The sequence below is a fragment of the Rhinoderma darwinii genome, chromosome 4 (assembly GCF_050947455.1).
Source record: "Rhinoderma darwinii isolate aRhiDar2 chromosome 4, aRhiDar2.hap1, whole genome shotgun sequence".
NCBI classification, from domain to species: domain Eukaryota; kingdom Metazoa; phylum Chordata; class Amphibia; order Anura; family Rhinodermatidae; genus Rhinoderma; species Rhinoderma darwinii.
This window is the reverse complement of record NC_134690.1, coordinates 192457055-192484131: the sequence shown is the minus strand read 5'-3', so window position 1 is coordinate 192484131 and position 27077 is coordinate 192457055. Positions and strand designations below refer to the sequence as shown.

At 43.0% G+C, this 27077-nt stretch overlaps 1 protein-coding gene across 4 annotated transcripts in view; it reads right to left on the bottom strand.

The window, feature by feature from the left end:
- The window catches only part of SMAP1 (small ArfGAP 1), a 256284-nt gene that overhangs the window by 96105 nt on the left and 133102 nt on the right, over positions 1 to 27077 (bottom strand). For all 4 annotated transcript variants that reach the window (XM_075862007.1, XM_075862009.1, XM_075862008.1 and 1 more), the window contains one exon: positions 26500 to 26580. In XM_075862007.1, coding sequence (XP_075718122.1) covers positions 26500 to 26580 — 81 coding nt within the window. The remainder of the gene's footprint in view (positions 1 to 26499; positions 26581 to 27077) is intronic.

The following is a 27077-nucleotide window of genomic DNA, read 5'->3' as shown; positions in this document are numbered from 1 at the left end:
TGTCCCTTATATTTTTCCCTCTCCGATACGTGACAGAAGGCCTCTGTGTGATCTGATCTGCTAGATCTATATCAGAACTGAGAATACGCCAATACCTATTCAGTATCTGCATAATGTCATTCTGTTTTGAGTCATAGGTGCCTATGAGTCTGGTAACTTGTTCCTCTTTCCGTTTTTTAGGGACCAGAAGACATTGCCTATCTGCATCCCTAGCTCCCTCATAGGCCTTTCTAATAACACTCTTGGGGAAACCTCTATCCTTCAATCTTGTTTTGAGTTCCTGGGCCTGGCACTCAAAATCACCCATAGAGCTACAGTTCCTACGTACTCTCATAAATTGGCCCTTCGGAATGCCACGTTTGAGGGAATAAGGATGACAGCTATTCCATTGCAAAAAACTATTTGTTGCTGTCTCTTTCCGATGTACCTTTGTGCGAATTGTACCTCCTTCCGTTTTTATGATTTTCAAGTCTAGAAAGGACAGTTCATTCTCACTGATCTCACATGTAAACCTAAGTCCTACATCATTTTTATTGAGGGCTGCTACGAACTTATGGAACTCGTCTACTGAAGAGTTCCAGAGAATAAGCACGTCATCAATATATCTAATCCACAGTCCAACGGATGAAGTCCAATTTACAAATTTGTCACCAAAAACAATTGTCTCCTCCCACCAGCCAAGAAATAGATTTGCATAGGTGGGAGCAGCGGGACTCCCCATTGCAGTTCCACATTGCTGATGAAAGATCTTATCTTCAAATATAAATATATTTTTTTCAAGAACAAACTGTAATAACTGCAAAACAAATTGGTTATGAGCAGCAAACTGTGTACCTCTTGATCCCAAATAGTACTCAATCGCTTTGTAGCCACATTTGTGAGGTATGGATGAATACAAAGCCTCAACATCCAAACTAGCCAGGATTGTATCTTTCTCCAGAGAAATACCATCAATCTGTTTCAAGACATCCATGGTGTCACGTACATATGATGTAAGACTTAAGACAAAGGGGCGCAACACCTGATCAACATAAGTACTCACATTTTGAGTTAAATTGTTAATGCCTGAAACAATGGGTCTGCCACGTAAGGGAGGATACCCTTTGTGGATTTTGGGCAGGCTATAGAAACACGCCATAACAGGAAATTGTGGGTACAGGAACCCAAACTCTCCTGCACTAATCAAGGATCTGCTCTTTGCATCACTCAGAATGCTCAGCAACTCCTTCTTGAATAGTGCTGTGGGGTTATCCTTTAAAATGGTGTAACAATTATGGTTAAACAATATGTCCTCACACATTTTTTTATAATCATCCCTACTCATGACCACAATGTTACCACCCTTATCAGATGCTTTTAACACGATGTTCTGTTTTTTCTCTAGAGTGGTCAGAGCTAATCGTTCGGACCAGGACAAATTGTTATCCATGCCCCTACTATCCTGACTAAGATTTTTGATCTCATCTCCCACCATATCCACAAATAAATCCACATTGGTAAAATCTCCTATAGGTGGCAGCTTTCTACTCTTCATTTTTAGGTTGGTAAAGGGACCTAGACCTGGAGCTCTTCCAGATTCCTCTAATAACCCCTCCAAGGCTGCAAGGCCTTCCATATCAGACTCTTCCAACCCTAGTTCCATACATTTTTTTCTATTATGATGTTTGAAAAATTTAATCCATTTGAGTTTACGAGCAAATAAATTAAGATCTTTTATCCACGAGAAAGAGTCAAATTTAACTGTGGGGACAAAGGAAAGTCCTTTCTCTAATAATGTGTTCTCTGATGCGCTCAAATTATATTCAGATAGGTTAATGATTTGTAGTCTATCCATATTTTTTCCCTTCATTAATCCTTTTGTCCCCTCAGCATATAGCGGGAAATGGGAGGATTGTTGGCTAAAAAATTATTGCCACTATTAGAAGAGGCTCTACCACGGCCTCTATTTCTACCTCTAGCTCCTCCCCTAAACTTTTGTTTCCCACCGCTACCACCGAAAAATGGGCCCACTCTTTCAGAGTCCGTGGTTTCACTCTCTGATGTGGAAGGGTCAGATTCCCTCGGCCCCCTATTGGTCTGTTGATATTGTTGTTGTTGTGTATGGACAAAATCATACGCTTTTTTCTCCCTAAATTCCTGTAGATCTCTCTGGAATTGGAAGTGTTTGCGTTCCTTAAGATGATTGGTAAATCTCTCTAAAGTTTGTTGAAGGATTTTATCCCGTTTATCAAAACCAGGGGTATCTACCAGGGATTTAGCTGCCTCAATCTCTTTTTTAAGCTCAGCACTAATAAAGTCGAACTGAATTTTTTCCTCCTCTACCAAAATCTGCATAAGCCTAAGTGAACTCCCTGTAATCTCCTGTTCCCACCTTTCTTTTATATTGGCAGTTTTTAATCTCAATGCTGGGACAATGGGGACCCTGAGGCCTCTGGGAACTATCTTGTTCTTTAAATAATTTTCCAGACTCTGGATCTCCCACCAACTTCTCGTATAATCTTTATGCAATCTATTAAGGTTTTTAAAGGTAGATTTAAGAGACGCACCCTGAACTGTATACACCAGTTCACATTCAGAGAAAACACTTTTAGCCTCACTCATCCACCCTTCTGTGTTTAAATCTGAGAGTGCAAAGGCTGCCATACCCAGATAAAACAAAATTATTGACTGTATAGATTAAATATAGTTTCACTGTATAGTTAGATAGAATCTAATTGTGCTCCCACAATATAAAGAATTTTAATTATAAGGTTCACTGAATTGACAACTGAGTAAAAAGATATCTTTAATAGTAACTAGTTTAAAAACAGGGGTAACACACCACTGTGACATAAGCCCCACCGTGAAAATTTAAAAAATGTATTAAACAAGGAAACACTGAGTTATTATGATACCTATATCTCTGTGTATAAACGATATTTGTAGGAATCAGCATATACCCAGGGCACAACAGTAGTACAAGCCCTAATTATAGCATAGGTGTCCGACAATTACGGATCTCCTAATGCTGGGTTTCACACAATATATTGTCCCCAATGCACACATTCCTTAAACATTAAACGACCCTACGCGTTTCAGATACTCATCCTCAGGGGTCCGTATCTTGGTAACTCTGGCCTCATCACCAGCGATATTAGTATTTCAACAGCGGATATTCCGCTGTGCGTCACGGGAAGATGCACGTATCGATGTCAACGGCATACTCTATAGCAGGCGCTAGGTTACTATAAACGCTAAACTCCACCCATCGTGTACGGCGGCAAAACATGAATTGACCAATCACAACACCCTCTCGATTCGTGACACCTGCCCATGTGACCCCCCGCCGTCAGCTGACAGCCAGGGGTCATCATCGGCCGCATCAAGCCGAACGCGCAGGCGCAGTGGAAGCCAAGGACGTGTCGCCCGGACTGCCAAACACGAGGAGGTAAGCGCTAAAAGATAATATATTGTAAGTATATCTTGCGGCACAGTGTACCACCGCAAGTGGGCAACCTCACAAAGCAACTCAAGAGAAAAAGACACATATGAGGTGGAAGAAATTGCTGAGGTCCCTATTCCTTAGAAAAACTGACAAAACGATCTCTTTGTATGTTGGCTAAAAAGTATAGCCATCTCAAATAAGTAATGCACAAATGCAGATAAACACTCACCCACCCCAAGGTGAAACACCTATAGGGGGATGGTATCACACATTTTAAATAAAACATGTATAGTTAGTCTGCTCATTTAGACCTAGTGGTTGTATGCATTCCAGTCTATGGATCCACTGCGCTTCCTTCCGTAGAATCAGGTTATCCCAGTCCCCTCCTCTCTTGGGGGGTCTGACAAGTTCAATTGCTTGAAATTTTAACACTGCTGCCTGGCCTTGGTGTTTTGCATGCACGTGCTTAGATATTGGAGTGTCCCTACCATGAATAATGTCTCCAAACTGCTCCCTAATACGACGACGAAATTGTCGTGCTGTTTTACCCACATAATTTAGGGGGCATGGGCATGTAATAAGGTAGACTACTCCAGCTGTCTTGCAATTGACATAGTCCCGAATATTGTATTGTTTTTGGGTGACAACACTGGTAAAGCTATTTCCTTTAAGAATGAAATCACAGGCTTTACAACCACCGCATCTAAAAGTGCCTGGTGTTTGTCTATCCAGCCATGTACCCCTAGGTGAAATGGGGTCAAAACAGCTGTGCATGACTCTGTCCCTTATATTTTTCCCTCTCCGATACGTGACAGAAGGCCTCTGTGTGATCTGATCTGCTAGATCTATATCAGAACTGAGAATACGCCAATACCTATTCAGTATCTGCATAATGTCATTCTGTTTTGAGTCATAGGTGCCTATGAGTCTGGTAACTTGTTCCTCTTTCCGTTTTTTAGGGACCAGAAGACATTGCCTATCTGCATCCCTAGCTCCCTCATAGGCCTTTCTAATAACACTCTTGGGGAAACCTCTATCCTTCAATCTTGTTTTGAGTTCCTGGGCCTGGCACTCAAAATCACCCATAGAGCTACAGTTCCTACGTACTCTCATAAATTGGCCCTTCGGAATGCCACGTTTGAGGGAATAAGGATGACAGCTATTCCATTGCAAAAAACTATTTGTTGCTGTCTCTTTCCGATGTACCTTTGTGCGAATTGTACCTCCTTCCGTTTTTATGATTTTCAAGTCTAGAAAGGACAGTTCATTCTCACTGATCTCACATGTAAACCTAAGTCCTACATCATTTTTATTGAGGGCTGCTACGAACTTATGGAACTCGTCTACTGAAGAGTTCCAGAGAATAAGCACGTCATCAATATATCTAATCCACAGTCCAACGGATGAAGTCCAATTTACAAATTTGTCACCAAAAACAATTGTCTCCTCCCACCAGCCAAGAAATAGATTTGCATAGGTGGGAGCAGCGGGACTCCCCATTGCAGTTCCACATTGCTGATGAAAGATCTTATCTTCAAATATAAATATATTTTTTTCAAGAACAAACTGTAATAACTGCAAAACAAATTGGTTATGAGCAGCAAACTGTGTACCTCTTGATCCCAAATAGTACTCAATCGCTTTGTAGCCACATTTGTGAGGTATGGATGAATACAAAGCCTCAACATCCAAACTAGCCAGGATTGTATCTTTCTCCAGAGAAATACCATCAATCTGTTTCAAGACATCCATGGTGTCACGTACATATGATGTAAGACTTAAGACAAAGGGGCGCAACACCTGATCAACATAAGTACTCACATTTTGAGTTAAATTGTTAATGCCTGAAACAATGGGTCTGCCACGTAAGGGAGGATACCCTTTGTGGATTTTGGGCAGGCTATAGAAACACGCCATAACAGGAAATTGTGGGTACAGGAACCCAAACTCTCCTGCACTAATCAAGGATCTGCTCTTTGCATCACTCAGAATGCTCAGCAACTCCTTCTTGAATAGTGCTGTGGGGTTATCCTTTAAAATGGTGTAACAATTATGGTTAAACAATATGTCCTCACACATTTTTTTATAATCATCCCTACTCATGACCACAATGTTACCACCCTTATCAGATGCTTTTAACACGATGTTCTGTTTTTTTCTCTAGAGTGGTCAGAGCTAATCGTTCGGACCAGGACAAATTGTTATCCATGCCCCTACTATCCTGACTAAGATTTTTGATCTCATCTCCCACCATATCCACAAATAAATCCACATTGGTAAAATCTCCTATAGGTGGCAGCTTTCTACTCTTCATTTTTAGGTTGGTAAAGGGACCTAGACCTGGAGCTCTTCCAGATTCCTCTAATAACCCCTCCAAGGCTGCAAGGCCTTCCATATCAGACTCTTCCAACCCTAGTTCCATACATTTTTTTCTATTATGATGTTTGAAAAATTTAATCCATTTGAGTTTACGAGCAAATAAATTAAGATCTTTTATCCACGAGAAAGAGTCAAATTTAACTGTGGGGACAAAGGAAAGTCCTTTCTCTAATAATGTGTTCTCTGATGCGCTCAAATTATATTCAGATAGGTTAATGATTTGTAGTCTATCCATATTTTTTCCCTTCATTAATCCTTTTGTCCCCTCAGCATATAGCGGGAAATGGGAGGATTGTTGGCTAAAAAATTATTGCCACTATTAGAAGAGGCTCTACCACGGCCTCTATTTCTACCTCTAGCTCCTCCCCTAAACTTTTGTTTCCCACCGCTACCACCGAAAAATGGGCCCACTCTTTCAGAGTCCGTGGTTTCACTCTCTGATGTGGAAGGGTCAGATTCCCTCGGCCCCCTATTGGTCTGTTGATATTGTTGTTGTTGTGTATGGACAAAATCATACGCTTTTTTCTCCCTAAATTCCTGTAGATCTCTCTGGAATTGGAAGTGTTTGCGTTCCTTAAGATGATTGGTAAATCTCTCTAAAGTTTGTTGAAGGATTTTATCCCGTTTATCAAAACCAGGGGTATCTACCAGGGATTTAGCTGCCTCAATCTCTTTTTTAAGCTCAGCACTAATAAAGTCGAACTGAATTTTTTCCTCCTCTACCAAAATCTGCATAAGCCTAAGTGAACTCCCTGTAATCTCCTGTTCCCACCTTTCTTTTATATTGGCAGTTTTTAATCTCAATGCTGGGACAATGGGGACCCTGAGGCCTCTGGGAACTATCTTGTTCTTTAAATAATTTTCCAGACTCTGGATCTCCCACCAACTTCTCGTATAATCTTTATGCAATCTATTAAGGTTTTTAAAGGTAGATTTAAAGGAACAGTGTCATCACAAATATTTTATTAATATGTTAAAAATGTTAGTGCCTTAATATAAACGTTTATTTTCATTTGTGTGTTTGTGTTTTACTGTTTCTTTTTTTCACACTTTTTTTTCCCTATGGGGGCTGCCATTTTTTGTTCCATTTCTGTGTGTGTCGATTAACGACACACACAGACATGGAATACGGCAGCCACAGTCCCATAGGGACTGCGAACGGCTCCCGTCCCATTGACTGCCGTGTACGGCGTCTGTGTGGGAACTGCGCATGCGCCGCTCCCACACAGTCCTATTCGAAATTGGCGCCGTCCGGCGCCATTTTCCTGTGGACCGGAAGTCGCGGCCGGACAGTAATATTACTACTTCCGGTCGCGGCTTCCGGACAAGTGCACATGGAACAGCGGCAGCAAAGGGAGCGGACGGGCCGCGGCGGCAGGAGCAGGTAAGCGATTTCAATGTATGTTAGTGTTTGTGTGTGTTTACTACTGCATGTAAACCTACTACACTGTGGGTTACCTCAAAAAATGGCGACGCACAGTGTAGCAGGTTAAACCTTTCAAACCCCTCGTTTATCCCGGCACTAGCCAGGATAAAGGAGGGGGGGATGCTGAGCGCTCACTAGAGCGATAGCTTTTAACCCAATGTTGCAATGCTGCAATTTTGGGAACTAGCTCCAAACAGCTCCATCTAGTGACCAAAAATGGGTAGTATTATAAATTTGAAAAAATTTATAATATTTCCTGACTCGCGAAAAAAATAAAAAAAATTTGAACAATGTTTTATCACCCACACACTAAATGTTTAAATTTTAAAAAAAAAACATGTTTTTGGGGCGACACCATGCCTTTAAGAGACGCACCCTGAACTGTATACACCAGTTCACATTCAGAGAAAACACTTTTAGCCTCACTCATCCACCCTTCTGTGTTTAAATCTGAGAGTGCAAAGGCTGCCATACCCAGATAAAACAAAATTATTGACTGTATAGATTAAATATAGTTTCACTGTATAGTTAGATAGAATCTAATTGTGCTCCCACAATATAAAGAATTTTAATTATAAGGTTCACTGAATTGACAACTGAGTAAAAAGATATCTTTAATAGTAACTAGTTTAAAAACAGGGGTAACACACCACTGTGACATAAGCCCCACCGTGAAAATTTAAAAAATGTATTAAACAAGGAAACACTGAGTTATTATGATACCTATATCTCTGTGTATAAACGATATTTGTAGGAATCAGCATATACCCAGGGCACAACAGTAGTACAAGCCCTAATTATAGCATAGGTGTCCGACAATTACGGATCTCCTAATGCTGGGTTTCACACAATATATTGTCCCCAATGCACACATTCCTTAAACATTAAACGACCCTACGCGTTTCAGATACTCATCCTCAGGGGTCCGTATCTTGGTAACTCTGGCCTCATCACCAGCGATATTAGTATTTCAACAGCGGATATTCCGCTGTGCGTCACGGGAAGATGCACGTATCGATGTCAACGGCATACTCCATAGCAGGCGCTAGGTTACTATAAACGCTAAACTCCACCCATCGTGTACGGCGGCAAAACATGAATTGACCAATCACAACACCCTCTCGATTCGTGACACCTGCCCATGTGACCCCCCGCCGTCAGCTGACAGCCAGGGGTCATCATCGGCCGCATCAAGCCGAACGCGCAGGCGCAGTGGAAGCCAAGGACGTGTCGCCCGGACTGCCAAACACGAGGAGGTAAGCGCTAAAAGATAATATATTGTAAGTATATCTTGCGGCACAGTGTACCACCGCAAGTGGGCAACCTCACAAAGCAACTCAAGAGAAAAAGACACATATGAGGTGGAAGAAATTGCTGAGGTCCCTATTCCTTAGAAAAACTGACAAAACGATCTCTTTGTATGTTGGCTAAAAAGTATAGCCATCTCAAATAAGTAATGCACAAATGCAGATAAACACTCACCCACCCCAAGGTGAAACACCTATAGGGGGATGGTATCACACATTTTAAATAAAACATGTATAGTTAGTCTGCTCATTTAGACCTAGTGGTTGTATGCATTCCAGTCTATGGATCCACTGCGCTTCCTTCCGTAGAATCAGGTTATCCCAGTCCCCTCCTCTCTTGGGGGGTCTGACAAGTTCAATTGCTTGAAATTTTAACACTGCTGCCTGGCCTTGGTGTTTTGCATGCACGTGCTTAGATATTGGAGTGTCCCTACCATGAATAATGTCTCCAACATGCTCCCTAATACGACGACGAAATTGTCGTGCTGTTTTACCCACATAATTTAGGGGGCATGGGCATGTAATAAGGTAGACTACTCCAGCTGTCTTGCAATTGACATAGTCCCGAATATTGTATTGTTTTTGGGTGACAACACTGGTAAAGCTATTTCCTTTAAGAATGAAATCACAGGCTTTACAACCACCGCATCTAAAAGTGCCTGGTGTTTGTCTATCCAGCCATGTACCCCTAGGTGAAATGGGGTCAAAACAGCTGTGCATGACTCTGTCCCTTATATTTTTCCCTCTCCGATACGTGACAGAAGGCCTCTGTGTGATCTGATCTGCTAGATCTATATCAGAACTGAGAATACGCCAATACCTATTCAGTATCTGCATAATGTCATTCTGTTTTGAGTCATAGGTGCCTATGAGTCTGGTAACTTGTTCCTCTTTCCGTTTTTTAGGGACCAGAAGACATTGCCTATCTGCATCCCTAGCTCCCTCATAGGCCTTTCTAATAACACTTGTCAGACCCCCCAAGAGAGGAGGGGACTGGGATAACCTGATTCTACGGAAGGAAGCGCAGTGGATCCATAGACTGGAATGCATACAACCACTAGGTCTAAATGAGCAGACTAACTATACATGTTTTATTTAAAATGTGTGATACCATCCCCCTATAGGTGTTTCACCTTGGGGTGGGTGAGTGTTTATCTGCATTTGTGCATTACTTATTTGAGATGGCTATACTTTTTAGCCAACATACAAAGAGATCGTTTTGTCAGTTTTTCTAAGGAATAGGGACCTCAGCAATTTCTTCCACCTCATATGTGTCTTTTTCTCTTGAGTTGCTTTGTGAGGTTGCCCACTTGCGGTGGTACACTGTGCCGCAAGATATACTTACAATATATTATCTTTTAGCGCTTACCTCCTCGTGTTTGGCAGTCCGGGCGACACGTCCTTGGCTTCCACTGCGCCTGCGCGTTCGGCTTGATGCGGCCGATGATGACCCCTGGCTGTCAGCTGACGGCGGGGGGTCACATGGGCAGGTGTCACGAATCGAGAGGGTGTTGTGATTGGTCAATTCATGTTTTGCCGCCGTACACGATGGGTGGAGTTTAGCGTTTATAGTAACCTAGCGCCTGCTATGGAGTATGCCGTTGACATCGATACGTGCATCTTCCCGTGACGCACAGCGGAATATCCGCTGTTGAAATACTAATATCGCTGGTGATGAGGCCAGAGTTACCAAGATACGGACCCCTGAGGATGAGTATCTGAAACGCGTAGGGTCGTTTAATGTTTAAGGAATGTGTGCATTGGGGACAATATATTGTGTGAAACCCAGCATTAGGAGATCCGTAATTGTCGGACACCTATGCTATAATTAGGGCTTGTACTACTGTTGTGCCCTGGGTATATGCTGATTCCTACAAATATCGTTTATACACAGAGATATAGGTATCATAATAACTCAGTGTTTCCTTGTTTAATACATTTTTTAAATTTTCACGGTGGGGCTTATGTCACAGTGGTGTGTTACCCCTGTTTTTAAACTAGTTACTATTAAAGATATCTTTTTACTCAGTTGTCAATTCAGGCTTCTTTATTGTAGGAAGAGTAGTATTTTTAATGGCATAATTTAATGTACCATTTAATTTAATTTATTGAGAAATCCTATCCTCCAAACATTTTTTTTATTCTGGTTTTACGAACATTTTCCCACTCTTCCTTTCCCACATTCTTGTTAAGAAAGAAATATTCTTTGCCCGCCTTGCATCTGCAGCATGAATGAGATCAGAGATTTTCAATAATACCATTCCTCTTTATTTACCCCTTATACCTCAAAGCATAACAGAACCACTCCCAAAATGCCTCTGCTTACCCAAGATGCTTACGTTAGCAGCACTTCATAGTGGACGGTTAGACCACTACAAGCGTGGCAGCCAAAAGTTACTGCATGTGAGCGACTTGAATTGCATAGCTGACAGTCTGGCTGCCATCAGAAATTCCTGGTCCCCATATAGTCAAGGCGTCTGGGCCCCCAATTACCGGGTGATGAGGCAGGGGTGAGATGCATACTGGCAGTGGCTTCAAGGAGGGTAGAACGAAGACAGTTAGTAGGGAGAGGCTCGGTAGGCCGACAAGGGACTAGGTGGTAGGGCTCGGAGTGGGGGAGAGAGCAGAAAGCAGTAGAGGCGAGTGGAGCTAGGGGGATGCACAGGGGAGAAGGGGCAGTAGATGTGCACGATAGGCAACATAAAAGAAAAAAAGAATTGCCTCCTGTGGACTTTTAGATCTTCCACCACCACAGCACAACTAGATGAAGCGTCCACCATCTCCTCACACATGGTATCCACATTAGCTGTGTAGACACCAGATTAGATGCCAAAATTAATTTAGACCCCCGAGCAGACCCTTAAACTAATTCAGACCTCGGAATTGATGCCTAAATTACTTGACACCCTAGGCTAGACCCCTACAGTAAATCAGACCAGACAAACCCTAATTCAGACCCCTACATTAAATCAGACCAGACTGTAACCCTAATTCAGACCCCGGTCCGGTACATTAATTCAGACCCCAGTCCGGTACATTAATTCAGACCCCAGACCAGACCCTTTAATTTACACTTATGCACCTTTGCTCCTGGATACTCTTGCCAACTTCTGGCTGGGCACCTCGCAATCCGTAGACTGGGTACCTGCTTCACACAGACCTAATGCTTCTATGCATTTTGACTTCTTTTCAAAACCTTACCCTGAGAGTCAATTGCCTTAAGTCAGCTGCCTAGAGGAGCCCATAGCTGTTTACAGAGTGAAAATCATGTTAACAAGTTTTTAGTATGTGTGATTTTGTCATGGTTTTTCTTAAGACGATCCTAAGAAAGTTTCCTAGAAATGATTCTATGAAAAACGTGTGTATAAATAGTAGCCATAGGTTATCCAATGCGGTGGTTATTGCTTATTAAAAGGCCAAACCACAACATCTACAAACAAACCACAAAAACCTAGCTTTAATTTTGTGCCAGAAACATAACCCCTGATCTCTAGCTAGAGGAAATGCTTTTATTTACAAACCGCTTCAGGATGACACAGCTTTCCAATAAAGTACTGGACCAATTCTTCGTAAATTAGCCCGTTAAATGATTAATTTATTTTAAATATTTATAAAAACAGGGCTCACACAGCTTTTGCCCAGCTATAAAGCAGATAAAACATTTAGCAAACTTGTCCACTGATGAGAACAACATAATTTATTTTCCTATAAATGATACAATTCAAACCAAAATGTTATTTTCATGGCCAGAGGCATTGATCGAGAGCAGATTTGTAATCTTAACCACAATATAGGCATGTGTACAAGTGAAAGCCGACCGGGCAAAGCACAAACCAGTACAATAAAGACTGGTGCCTTTTACAATAAATGTAATAAAAGAACAGGACAAGACATATTAAAAAAAAATAAAAACCTTGCATAGAGAAGGACAGTTGACACAAACTAACTGTCATTTATGAACTAAAGCTTCCTGATATTCTACGGTCCATAGGAGCTACCAGAGACAGTTGTACAGTGCTTCCTGTCAGGGGTGGAAACAAGATATTACATGCCTGACTGTTTCTACATAGAGAAGCAGGGGCTGGAGCGTCTAGGTGTCAATAGTGACGGGAATGATAACCATTAACCAAACAATGTTGCCCTACACTTTTGGTCTGACAAACAGTTGTCATCAAGGTAATCCTAGACTAGACAGTTAAAACTATATAGACTTTGGATTTCAAAAATATATTTTTCGGCGCTCCATACAATATTGGTGGCATGTGCCAACAATCTAATATACATGGACCCAACACCTCATGGACATTTGAATATCAAGAAATTTGACAAAAATTAAAGGGGGTTCCAAACTTACTATGATTAGCTTTAAAGTCAGTGCCCACCCCTAAACAACATGTTTTTAGGTCCAATACAAATCTAGGGGGAGCTTACTGCATACTGTGTTATTATTAGGTTTAATATAAATTAGTATACAGAGAGCTACTAAGCTCCATTTATGATTCTTGCACACGACCGCGTGCCACTTGGGACGTTTTTCACGGCATCTGAGTGACACCCGATAGTCTTCACGGACCCATTCACTTCAGTGGGTGAATCGGGTCCGTGAAAATAGACCTGACACTCCAATCCGTGGTTGCCAGCAATCATAATTTTATCATTTAAGTGATTTATGCAGGCGATTTGGAGCACTGTATCAAGTCTACTAAACAGGTTAGTAGATAACGGAAAATATTTTTCAACAGCATATGTTAATTCCAAATATATTACACAACTGGTGACCGTAGCGTTGCTGAACATTTAAAGCTTCAGCTAACCTTTAAAGATGGGCAATGTGGGTGGATGGCAGGGTCTGATTCTCCTACCTGGATCTGGTGGTACTCCAACAACAAAGAACACCTGAGCTACAGATGTGTTCACCCTTACTTTTTTTTTGTTTTAATTGCTTTAAAAGATATATACAATTTGTCAGGATACTAATTCAATACAATCTTGCGCCATCTAGTAAAGAAAAAGGATACATTATACATATATACGTTTAACATGGGAGTCTATTGGTAGCGATGGCATCGTACTCACTGAAATTGTAAGCAAAACAAGCGGCACTCGGTTGGGGGATGTATGCTACTAGGACCTGTTGTATATTAATGGAGAAACTTGCTTTTTTTTGTTTGTCAAGGATCACACTACCACTCTCCTAACTATATAACTCAGATTTATCTACCTAGCTAGACTAGTCCAAAACATACCCTACACATTTCCATTATGCTTGATTTCTTCAGTGGTCATTTCAGCAAACAAATGGTCGTGCTTAATACAGTTCTATGCGCTGTAATTTTGGGAATCTAGACACCCACTCTCTCGGTGGGAGAGGTCAGGAATGATCATGTTTGTTTTTTCTATGTTCGAAGAGGATTACAGTTGGCAGTGTCAGGAGTCGTCTTTGTATGTATAAGAGGTACTCATGTATACTTTTGCTTTGATCCTAATAGTTCCGAACAGGCCTTCTTCAAAATTATGGCTAGGTCATTTAGCATTATAAGCTGGAATATCCCTGTTATAGCAATTGCTACGAAGCGTCCTGCTATCTCACAATATCAAGCTGCTATTTTGTGTCTGCAGGAGACGTATTAAAAAGAAGATAAACTACAACAGATGCAAAGACTGTGGGTGGGATATGAATACCATTCCACATACTCAGTACACTCTAGGGTTAAGAGTGTGCTGGTTCCCGGACAGATTCCTTTCCAGTGCCTGGAGGTGGAGATAGACAGGGAAGGTCAATGTGTATACATACTGTGTACTATTTACTCTAAACTGTTCATTTATATATCTGTGTATATTCCTCCCCCTTTCTCCAATTGGGTAATGCACAATGCCGTCATTTGGGGCTAGAAAGCCTCGGGTACCTTGGATTCAGCTTGGGATTTTAACAATATGCCGGACTCTGATTAACTGGGTCAGGTGCAGAGAAGGGGCCTGGGATGGGAGTACGTCACAGACCATTTTCGTGTGCTATTACAAGAGCTCGGCTTTATAGATATGTGGAGGTTGCAGCACCCCAGTGAACCTCAGTTTTCAAGCTGTTCGTACACACCTACCTTCTTATCTAGGATAGACTTGTCCTTGGGGAATGATATTGCACTAGAGTTACACAACTTGAATACTTCGCTAGGACACTGTTTGACCACTCACTTCTCAAGGCAACCACTGGTCTTAACAAACAAACCCTAATTGAGCCGCGACTACGGAAGTTCAATCTTTTTTAGATAAAGGTAGACACACTGGGTTCGATTGCTAAACAAATTGTGAACTGTTTTACTATTAACCCCTTCCTAACATTTGTCGTATGGATAAGTCATGAAAAGCTAGTGCTTCCTGCATTTTGCTGTATCCATACGACAAACGGCTGACACGGGCTCAGAAGCGGAGTCCGTGTCATCATCCATGGATGTCAGCTGCATGCTACAGCTGATACTCTGGGGTAATGGTGGGGACTGAAGGTTGATCCAATTCCTGCCATTAACCCCTAGATGCAGCGATCGCTGCATATAAGGGGTTTGCAGCTCATTGGCACCCCAGCAATGAAATTGCCGGGGTGCCGGTGGCTGCAAAGGCAACCGGAGGCCTAACATTAGCCTCCCAGTATGCCTAGTACGGAAGCCTTTCATGCCCCGCACGGAGCCAGGGCATAAAAGTCTTCCGTAGCCACCGGCAAGATGGCGCTGGCTCAGGAGCTGAGCCGGCGTCATCAGCAGTGGATGTCAGCTGTATGTTACAGCTGACATCCACCTGTAATGGCAGGAACAGGAGCTAGCTCCGATTCCTGCCATTAACCCCTTAGATGCAGAGATCGTTGCATCTTAGAGGTTGGTAGCAGATCAACAGCCCTGCCATGCAAACGCAGGGCTGCTGCTATGGACACAGGAGGCCGCAGAATAAAGTTAACATGTCATTTATAACGCATGGTGAACCCTGTATAAAAGAAAAACTATGCCAGTATTGCTGTTTTTTAGTCACCTTGCCTCCCAAAAAAAAAAGGATAAGTGATCAAAAAGTCGCATGTACCCCAAAATGGTACCAATAACAACTACAGCTCCACCCGCAAAAAAACGGCCCTGATGCCACTATGTCTATGAAAAAATAAATATAGTCAAGGCTCCAATAAGTGAGAAAATATAAAATAAGCAGTTGTGCAGGCCCGTGGGGAACATTTCTTCTGTTTCAAGAGGCAATTTATCAAGGTCCTAAAATTAGGGAACCAGGAAGGGTTAGGGCCCAAACATATCTGCTGGAAGCAATGGTGCCGTATTATACCAGGACAACACTTTCACAGCAAAACTCCCCAAACTGCAAAGGTGCCGAGTGTGGACCAAAAGTGGGATTAGTAAGGACATCAGTGCGCCACTGGCCTGGGCAGAGCTTCACTGCTTAACAAATATCTATGGATTATTTTATTGTTTTTTTCTTACCCCATTATTATACCACCTGACTATGCCCCTGATGTACTCTGCCCAGCTTACATGTACCCCCACATTATAAACTGAAATACCAGTAAAACGCCAAACAAGACTACTACAAAGCAAAATCCACACTCCAAAAGCCAAATGGCGCTCCCCCCTTCTGAACCCGACAGCGTACCCAAAAAGCTGTTTACGAAAAATAGAATGTTTAATTTGCACCATCTGCAACACAATCATTTATGAAGAAGGCCTGTGCGGTGAAAATGCTCACTACACCCTTTAACCCCTTCCCCCTGCTTGCATTCTGGGCCCTAATGTCCAAGCCATTTTTTACATTTTTACATTGTCACATTCGAAGAGCTGTAACTTTTTTATTTTTGCGTCGGCATAGCTGTATAAGGTCTTGTTTTTTGCGGGACGACTTGCAGTTTTTATTGGTACCATTAGAGAGTAGATGCGACTTTTTGATCACTTTTTATCACATTTTTTTTAAGTCAGGATTAACAGAAAACAGCAATTTTTCCATTGTTTTTTATTTTATTTTTTACGGCGTTCACAGTGCGGGTTAAATAATGTGACAGCTTTATAGTCGGGGTCGTTACGGACGCGGCGATACCAAATATGTGTAACTTTTTTGCTTTATTGTAGTTTTTTTTAATAGTAAAGCATTTTGTAAGGGGAAAAAGTGGGTTTTTCATTTTTTTTTTTTTTCACTTTTTTTAAAAATTAACTTTATTAAACTTTTTTTACTTTTATACTAGTCCCACTAGGGGACTTCACTATCCTCCGATCGCTATTATAATAATACACTGCAATACTTTTGTATTGCAGTGTATTACTGCCTGTCCGTTTAAAACGGACAGGCATCTGCTAGGTCATGCCTGCGGCATGATCTAGCAGGCATTCGCTCCTGGCAGACCTGGGGGCCTTTATTAGACCCCCGGCTGCCATAGAAGACACAGACACTCGGCGATTTTATCGCCGGGTGTCGGTGGGAGAGAGAGGGAGCTCCCTCCCTCTCTCCAAAACCATTCAGATGCGGTGCACGCTATTGTGCACCGCATCTGAAGGGTTAAACGGGTGAGATCGATACTAATATCGATCTCACCCGGCAGAGCAGGAACGCCCCCAGCCCTCAGCTGCCTCTGGCAGCTGAGAGCAGGGAGATTTGACGCCTCCCTGCTCTGTTTACTTTATTCTACAGCAGCGCCGTAGAATGGCGGCGCTGTAGAATAAAGCCCATTAATGACCGCCGTGAAAAGGCTTATCGGCGGTCATTAAGGGGTTAAAAAAAGCCTTGAGGGGGTGTAGTTTCCAAAACGGGGTCACTTCTGAGGTGTTTCTTTTATTATTTCACATCAGAGCCTCTGCAATTGTGAACCAATACTTTGTAAATCGCCAAATTAGGCCTCAACTTCGCATGGTACTCTTTCACTTCTGAGCCTGGTCGAATATCCAGGCAAAAGATTAGGGCCACATGTAGGGCGAGTCTAAAACCGGGAAACACAGCATAATAATTATAGAGCGGTCTTGTTATGGTGGCACAAGCTGGGCACCACATATTAGCATGGAAAAAAATCCCATTTTCACTCTGCAACATCGAGTGCACACTAATTTCTGCAAAACACCTGCAGAGTTAACATGCTCACTCCACCCCTAGGTGAATACCCTGAGGAGTGTAGTTTCCAAAATAGAGTCACTTCTGGGGGATTTCCACTGTTTTGGTCCTACAGGGGCTCTGCACTCCAAAAGCCAAATGGTGCTCCTTCCCTTCTGTGCCCTACTGTGTGCTCAAAACAGCAGTTTATGACCACATATAGGGTATTGCTGTACTTGGGAGAAATTGCTTTACAAATGTTGGGGTGCTTTTTTTCCTTTATTTGTTGAGAAAATGCAAAATTTTGAGCTACAGCTACGTCTTATTGAAGAAAAAGGATTTTATTTATTTTCACTGCCCCATTCTAATAAAAACTATGAAACACCTGTGGGAGTCAAAATGCTCACTACACCCCTAGATGGATTCTTCAACGTGTGTGGTTTCATGAATGTTGTCAGTTTTGGGTATTTTCCACTATACTAGTACCTTAGGGGCTTTTCAAAAACGACTGTAAGGCTGGGTTCACATGACCTATTTTCAGACTTAAACGAGGCGTATTATGCCTCGTTTTACGTCTGAAAATAGGGCTACAATACGTCGGCAAACATCTGCCCATTCATTTGAATGGGTTTGCCGACGTACTGTGCAGACAACCTGTCATTTACGAATCGTCGTTTGACAGCTGTCAAACGACCATGCGTAAAAATACAGCCTCGTCAAAAGAAGTGCAGGACACTTCTTTCAGACGTAATTTGAGCCGTTCTTCATTGAACTCAATGAAGCACAGCTCAACATTTACGGCCGTCAGAGAAGCCTCGGAAAATGCGAGGAGGAGCAATTACAGCTGAAACGAGGCAGCTGTTTTCTCCTGAAAACAGTCTGTCATTTCAGACGTAAATGCCTGCTATCGTGTGCACATACCCTTAAGGATCTGCCAGACACAGCTTGTGTCAACGCCCATAGGTAATCAGTCTGCACCTGCTTCTATGTCTGTGAGACTACTCCATCTTCCACCACTCAGGATGGCAGGCTTAGGAGTGGGAGAGCCTATCACAGCCTGGCCAGACGGAGCTAGCTCCCGCCCTCAGCCTTTTTTCGGACAGCCGATGTATCGGAGAACGGGCTCATAGACTTTGTATTGCCGAACAGACAAGAAGCAGCTGAGCGCTCACACGAGTACTTCAGCTGCTTCGTTCTAGCGATTGGTGGGGGTCTCATTGCTCGGACCCTCACCAATCCAAACTTCTGACATGTCACTGACGTGTCAGAAGTTTGTCAAACATTTAGCTACACTTTAAAGGGACACCTTTCAAATGTATTTTATGTTATGTTGACCATCTTATGATTGAAGCTCCAGGTAAAATTGCTATTGCACAACTACTTTATATAAGGAGAAAATGTATTGCGCTGCATTGGATATGGAGCGCCCCGCACACTAGGAGAACATTTCTTAAGAAGGTCAATAAGCTGGTTCTGATGGAAAATTTTGTATACGTCAAACGAAGTGCACATACGTTTGAAACCATTTGGGGCCGACGGATAGACGTACCCGGACCGGCACCTCTAGTACTAATAAGAGAGATTATTGGGCATGTCATGAGGTTAATGGCGACTTTGAAATATTATGTGTTACTGTTATGTACGGTGTAAAAATGATTAACTTATTTGTATAGACAAATGGAACTGATGTACAGTGTATAAACATGCTTTGATCTTCCAAATATTTTGATCTAAAATGCACGAGTACAACGTATCTGCTGTATTGTTCAGATTGGATATACTGCATATGCATTTTCCTATGACTGTCGGGGAAGGGGGGGGGGGTTTGGCAGGGATTTTGTTTGTTTTTTCTAATTTGTTCAACTCTTAAACATCAATAAAAATATTTTATAAAAAAAAAAAAAAAAAGTCGTGCTTTATAGTGTGCACAGGTTTTATAACAGCCACACGCACAGCTCCAGTGGTATTTAAGGGAGAGGTTCCTCTTCTTCTTAGGTCGTACCTCCTAGTTCACGCAATCCGCGTGCTGGCCATCAAATGAAGCGCCACATAAGAACTGTAAGGAACTAATACTGGAGGCGGCGAACGGAGCTTAAACGGTCGTTACTATGGAAGATAAAGGACACACCTTACGTCACTGACGGCTGTCATCGCTGTTGGTCTTCCGTTGACAGGCTTGTGATAATTCTATCCTACAGTAGTAACTCAGTTCATCACTCTCCACTTCTCCAAAGAACTCCTCATACTGCGCATTTAGAAGTTTGGCCAAACACTTTGGTTTCTTTATACTCTTGTGGCTATTAAGAAATCATGTCCAAAGGGCAGTCCTCTTGAATACTTTCTTCTATACCCCATTAGCTGTATTATATCGCCCTGGGGTTTAGGCTCAGACAGATGAGGATCAACGTTCTCACATATGCGCTGAGCTTACCATGTTACAGTCATATTTAATGTGTGGTTAGCCACCATTATCGGATCCCATCGAGATATATTGTCCTGGTGGCTGACCATCAGAGTCATCAGTCACAGCCATACAGTAAAACATATGCATTAAACGTAAACTTTACTTTTTATAACATAGAAGTCTATGGGCGACCGATGCCTCTGATAAGTTCTATCCATCGCCTATAGACTCCTATCAGAGGCATCGGTCGCCCATAGACTTCTATGTTAAAAAATTTATACGTTTAACGTAAGCAGTATTTGTACTGGACGGCAATGACAAATTATATATATATATATTTTTTTTTTATACAGGTGTACAGGGCCGCCATCAGGGGGGTATTAGGGGTACTGGTGTGAGGGGCCCGGCCAAACCTAATTGAAAGGGGGGCCCGGCAACTGCCGCGACATTCTTTTGGTAGGAAAAAACGGGCCCCTGCAATGGGGCCCGTTTTTTTCACCAAAAGAATGTCGTGAGCTGCTGCTGCTGCGGGCCCCCTCCCCTCCCCGCCCCTCGTCATGGGGGGCCGTCAAACAGTCCGCCCGCGCACCCGATCGCGCGCACAAGGAAGCTCCCGCGCGTGCGCACTCGTGAGCGCGCACCCACGAACGCCCGCACTCGAGACCGCACTCGCGCGCACCCGCGACCGCCCGCGACCGCCCAGGCGAAAAGCCCGCACGCGCACCAGCGACCACCGTGCACGCACCCGCGATCACCTGCGCGGCGCACCCATGGAAACACATGGACAAAACTTACCTGGAGCCTGGCTGGAGGTGAAGGACTGGACGTCTGGACCGAAGACCTCGCCTGGAAGACATCGCCGGAAGAGGACTGGAGTGGGAGCAGCTCTTCTGACACAGTGAGTAAATTATCTCAAAGTGCTGATCGTTCGTCACCATTCCGGCTGGTTTTCGGACGGAATCAATATCGCAGTCGACTGCGCTAATGGTGACGGAAACGGAAGCTGTGCTGTCACTTTCACTTTCCGTTGCGGGGTTCACCCGACAGAAACCTCAGACGGAACCCCGGAACGAAAGCGAACGGTGATGTGAACAGGCCCTAACACAAAAGTTTTGTATTTTTTTAAGCTGGTTCACAAAAAAAAATAATTCCAAATTCTATTGGACCAACTGCCTATTTAGAGTTCGGCAGCAGCTCCAGGAGCGACATCATAAGGGACACACTAGGCGGATATGCTGAGTAAAACTACACAGCTTATCGGGAACGGTAGCCGCAGGGAATTCTGCCAGCAAAACCGCACCAAATAGTGGCGCAGGTTTCGTGAGGCTTGTCCGCTGCGGGAATCCTGCAGGGAAAAAAAAGTTTAGACTTGCCCCGGCCGTAGTTTAGGGCGACGCGTCTCTCTCTTCTGAACGTAGCCCCGCCTCCTGGGATGACGCTGTAGACCATGTGACCGCAGCAGCAGTCACATGGTATGAAATGTCATGACAGGAGGCCGAGCTGCGCTAAGAATAGAGGATCGCGTCACCAGGACTACGGCCGGGGCAAGTCTAGACTTTTTTATAAATTTAAAAAAGTGCCTTTTTTTTTTTCTCATTTGTGATTTTTGCGGCAGAACCGCAGCATTTCCGCAACAGAGGAGCAGCGATTCCACAGAATAAATTGACACGCTGCAGCTTAAAAAGCCAAAAGCCACACTGCAGGTCCATTTTTTTTTGCAGCGTGTGGATGAGATTTGTTCAAATCTCATCCACTCTGCTGCGACTGTAATACGCTGCGGATTGTCCACAATAAAATGTGTTGCATAAAATCTGCAGTGTTCATGCCTAGTGTGTTCCTACCCTAAGGCCGGATTTACACGAGCGTGTGCTTTTTGCGCGCGCAAAAACGTGGCATTTTGCGCATGCAAAAGGTCCATAACAGCTCCGTGTGTCAGCAGCGTATGATGCGCGGCTGCGTGATTTCCGCGCAGCCGCCATCATTATGACACTCTGTTTGTATGCTTGTAGCACGTGGTGCTTTTCTGTTTTCATTCATAGTTCATACGGCTGCGGAAGTGCTGGGCGTGATTTTCACGCACCCATTGACTTCAATGGGTGCGTGATGCGCGAACAATGCACAAATATCGGACATGTCGTCAGTTTTGCGCAGCGGACACACGGACACACGCTGCGTGAAAATCACTGACAGTCTGCACGACCCCATAGAGTAACACAGGTCCGTGCGAGGCGCGTGAAAATCACGCACGTTGCACGGACGTATTACACGTTCGTCTGAATAAGCCCTAACAATAAGGCCCAGTTCACAGAGTTTTTGGGCCTTGATATTGACTCGGACGCTGCGTCAGAATCAGCACCAAACAACTTCCAAACCCGCCTCCCATTGATTTAATCTGAAATCAATGGGAGCCAGTCGCGGAAAAAAGAAAAAGCAGCACGTCCTTTCTTGCCGCGGTTCTGCCTCTGACCTGCCATCTAAATCAATGGGAGGCAGAAAATGCATTTTTCGCTGCGTTTTCTGTCTGCTGTCCTCAATCGCCGCGGGCAACAAACGCGGCAAGATAGTGTGGGCAGGTCAAAATCTGCCTCAAAATTCGGTGCGCGGTTCCAGGCGGTCGCCGGTGCGCATGCGCGGGAGTTTGCGGGTGCGCGCGATCGGTCGCACGGGCGGCGGTGTTTGACGGCCCCCATGCCACCCAGGGCCGATATCAGGGGGGGTATTAGGGGTACTGATGTGAGAGGCCCGGCCAAACCTAATTGAAAGGGGGGCCCGCAGCTCATGACATTCTTTTGGTGAAAAAAACGGGCCCCATTGCAGGGGCCTGTTTTTTTTCTACCAAAGGCAAGTCGCGGCAGTTTGCCGGGCCCCCCTTTCAATTAGGTTTGGCCGGGCCTCTCACATCAGTACCCCTAATACCCCCCTTGATGGCGGCCCTGGGTACCATGATATAGTGCTGGACGGAATACCGTTAACAGGCGGTGCCACGGTAGGGGGGCCCAGAAAATTTAGCTGTAGGGGGCCCTGAAATTCCTGATGGCGGCCCTGCGGGTGTATATGGACGTTGGATGGCTGACTGATCGCTTCTGCTGAAGTCATCCACTAGAGGTATACTTTACATGTTTAAAATCTTACGCAATAAATCACGGGTGATGTCGGGTTTAGAGAGGAAGTAAAGGACACATTTGTATAATTTTCGGTTTCCCTCTGCCCTACAAATTACTTTCAGATGTGAGGCAGATCATGGTTCTGAGATGCGGTACCATAACGCAAGCAATTTCATATTACCATATGACGATTACATACAATACTGTACACATAGTAAAAAGAAGCATACATGCAAGATGCTGGTTAATGTGTCCCCCATGTTATATTAATGATTAGATTACCAATAGGTGTTTGTATGTATTATTACATACCGCATCATTTTCTTATCCTTCAACTACATATTTTAATGTATTCTAAAATCTGCACATATGGGAAAATGAAGATTGGGTAGAAGAGTGCTTACGTATAACTGACTGCGGGTAAATTACAATGTAAGTGTTATCCTGATGTGTTCTAGTGTAGCTATTAGGCTGGGTTCACACAGAGTTTTTTGCAGGAGGAAAATCTGCCTCAAAATTCCAAACGGATTTTCCTCTGCCTGCACGCCGATTTTCGCTGCGTTTTTCGCCAGTGGCCATTGAGCGAAATTCCATCAAGCCAAGGCTGTAGCTTAAATTAAGCTTAAATGAACGCTCAACTTCAGCAATTCATAACGCACAGAGCTGGAAAACTTTTCAATTTCAACTTTCGGTAATGCTGTGTAATCTGTAAAGGAGGAGGGTGGGGGGGGGGGGATCAGCTTACTGCACGGTCTGGTCACTGGTCTGTATAGCACACGTTATAGGTAGGCTATGAGGGCCAGTGTTTACGCAGAATGCTGTACAAACACTACATAAAAAATTCATAGCTTTGCAGTAAATGTAATACATTTCAGAAGGGTGGTTAAACTCACAGTATACAGTGGGGTTTTCTAATCACAACCGTGAACACATTGCAGCGGAAAGCTAATAAAGCAAGCACTGCAACGGGTGTGATGACAACCTGTGGATGAGGGAAAATACTCTAGAAATTTGGTGCTGCAAAACGCAACCATCGCTGGCACACACATAGTAAGGGATTGAGCCTTGTGACAATAAGCTTCTTCTATGCAATCCAAATTTAAAAAAAAAGAATAAAAAAACAAGACAAAAAAAAAACAAAACAGGTGAATCAAAGAAGTTACATATTAAAAATCAGCACGAAACTATGCCCCTAATTTTTTCTTTCAAACCTAAATAACTTTTCTTGGTGTAATATACATTTTTACCTTACTTTCTACAATGATATTTTCAGTGTCTATCAAACATATACAATGGGTGCCACCATTTTCAATGCATTAAAGGGAGTTGTCCCATCTATTTGGACATATGGACATAACGGAGATGTAAACCCCCTTTATGAGCCAGTTGAAGGAACTCCTGCTCTGGCGGACTTGACATGACATGTCATGTCATAGCGACTGCAATTTAAGAAGGGGTTAATCGGATTGGACAACATCCTTAACACGGAGGAGACTACGGAGAAGATGCAGTTGACCTACTCAGCTTTTTCTCTATTGTATTCTTGGTAAGTTCAGACAGGGAAATTACCCAAGATACCTGCCATATGGTTTTCATTTTGAAAAGTAAAAAAAAATAAAAAACATAAAAATGTAAAGAACATATATTAAAAAAAAAAAAAAATCTGAATAAATCACAGCATTTCCTCCTTACTATCAAACTCTCCATCATTCCTATTTTGTGTTTCACATTGCAATCCAAACAGAGAAATATATAAAATAAAATTTCTATGCGCCATTTCCCCCTCCTCCTCCTCCTCTTCACAAGCCTGTGTCTGGCTGGAAGGTACTAGTAGACCAGGAATACTAAGCATATCCAAGTCTGTCCTATCAGCTTTCTGCCAGATGAAAATAGTACATTTTACAACACAGTTAACACAATATTTAGGAGACTGTTTCAGCCGCATCCGAGCTTTTCTTCTGATTACGTTCATCATTCATTTCTAGGTGAAGTGTGTCATTATAGCATATCTGTCTCCTGAATATGCAACCCTATGTAAGGGCAGCATTTTATGGGGACAGGTTCACGGTACTATTAGCCCAAATAAAGCCTAATTAAGAATACAGAGGACTCATAATTAACAGCCCGCTATATTCATGGAAAGCACCACAGTGACTGAAAGCTGCAGTGTATACAGGCAGATATATGGCGGCTGTCAGCCAATGGTGAGGGGGCGGGGGGCACAGGGGCATTAGAAGTCTGCCGTATTCTTTGCTAGACTAATAGCCAAACAGCACAATATTTTTTTGGTGCCGTTTGGGCTAATAGTAGAGCGTACCTCTCCCTATACAATGCTGCCCTTACATAGTACACATGCCTACCGGCCTTGTCTCTTGAGCCTAAGAACATTGACAAAAACACGTTTTACAAAGTTTCAACACCCAGACCCCGCACCGATCAGCTGTTCCGGCTGCTGGAAGCTATGCAGGGGTTGATGCCTGAAGCAGGTTACTCCGTACACTGTATAGCTGGGTTACCGCACCTCTGCTCTTATTCACTTGAATAGGATCAGAGCTGCAGCACGGCCACTATACAGTGGTCAGAGCCTCCTGCTTCCGGCACCGACCCCGCATAGCTTCCAGCACCCGGTGGCAGCCAGTATAGCTGATCGTTGCGGGGTCCAGGTGAAGGACCCCTACCAATAATATACTGATAACCTATCCTGTGAATAGGTCATCAGTATAAATAACAGCCCCCAACGTGGACAACCCCATTAGTGTACGACTGAAAAGCAGATATCTTAAATAAAAAATTTAGCTTTTAATGCAAAGTATATTTGAAAACCGTATTACATAAGAGCTTCTTAAAGCAGCAATGGGTTATATATTTTGTGGCCATCTTTATGCATTGCGGTTATGTGTGCACATTAGCCTCTGTTCACATTTGCATTCAGAGCCTCAATTTGGTTTCCATTGTTCTTTCTGGAATCCATCAGCACTTACTATTATTTGTTTGAAAACCGATTCAGTCTTAATGATGTTTTTAATAAAACAGATTACATATAGATAATTTTTATGGAATTTTTGATGGGTGCATTAAAAACGGTGTGACAATTCTATAGCGGAACAAGGTGGTCTATAAGCAATCCCTAACCAGCATGCATCTCTTCCCATAAATTCCTCCTTTCCCTTTAAATTCAAGATTCATACCTGTGAACATAAAAGTTTGCATATTGTTCATGCTGCCGGACATGAATTATTCATGTTGGCTGTGCACTTACATTTTCTAAAACATTATACTAAAAAAAGTTCAATAAATTCAATATAACTCGACGTGGATCAAAGATCTTGGTTGTATATGTATGATTATAAAGTTCTAGAGAATCTGCACAACCTTCTGGGCATGAAGGTCTTCCTTACCTTCTCCAGAGCAACAGGTTTCACATTTTTTTCAGCCTCTCTTTCCTTTTTCTTCTCTTCTCTTTTCTTCTCCTTCTCTTTCTAGTAACAGAGAAATGAAGCCATATTCATTAGACAATTAATGCTGAAACAACCAGCAAACCACCATCAGTGATGAGATATTCAGACATCTTCAAAAGTAGAACAACTAAATGCACAATAGATACAAGGTTTAGATTTTTTTTGAGATTTGTAAAATGCCGCAAGCAATGTAAACATTTTAGGTTGTCACCTCAGTTGCCATAGCTCAAGCATATACATAACTATATACATGTCCTTATCCTATATCCCCCCATAAGTTAAGCATCCAGGAAATCAGCATATATCTTACTCAATTAAGCAGTATTAATATTCTGCCCAAGAACCCCGAACAGACCAATCCCTTTTCGAAAAATTATGGAACCAAAATATTATGGACCATAAAAGGCCTAGACGTCAATTAGAGGCGGCCACTTCTCCGTAAGCCAGAAAGGAGAGCCGAGGCCCGCCGATCTGGTAGACCTGGCTCATCTAAGCATTACACGGTCAGATCTGCATGG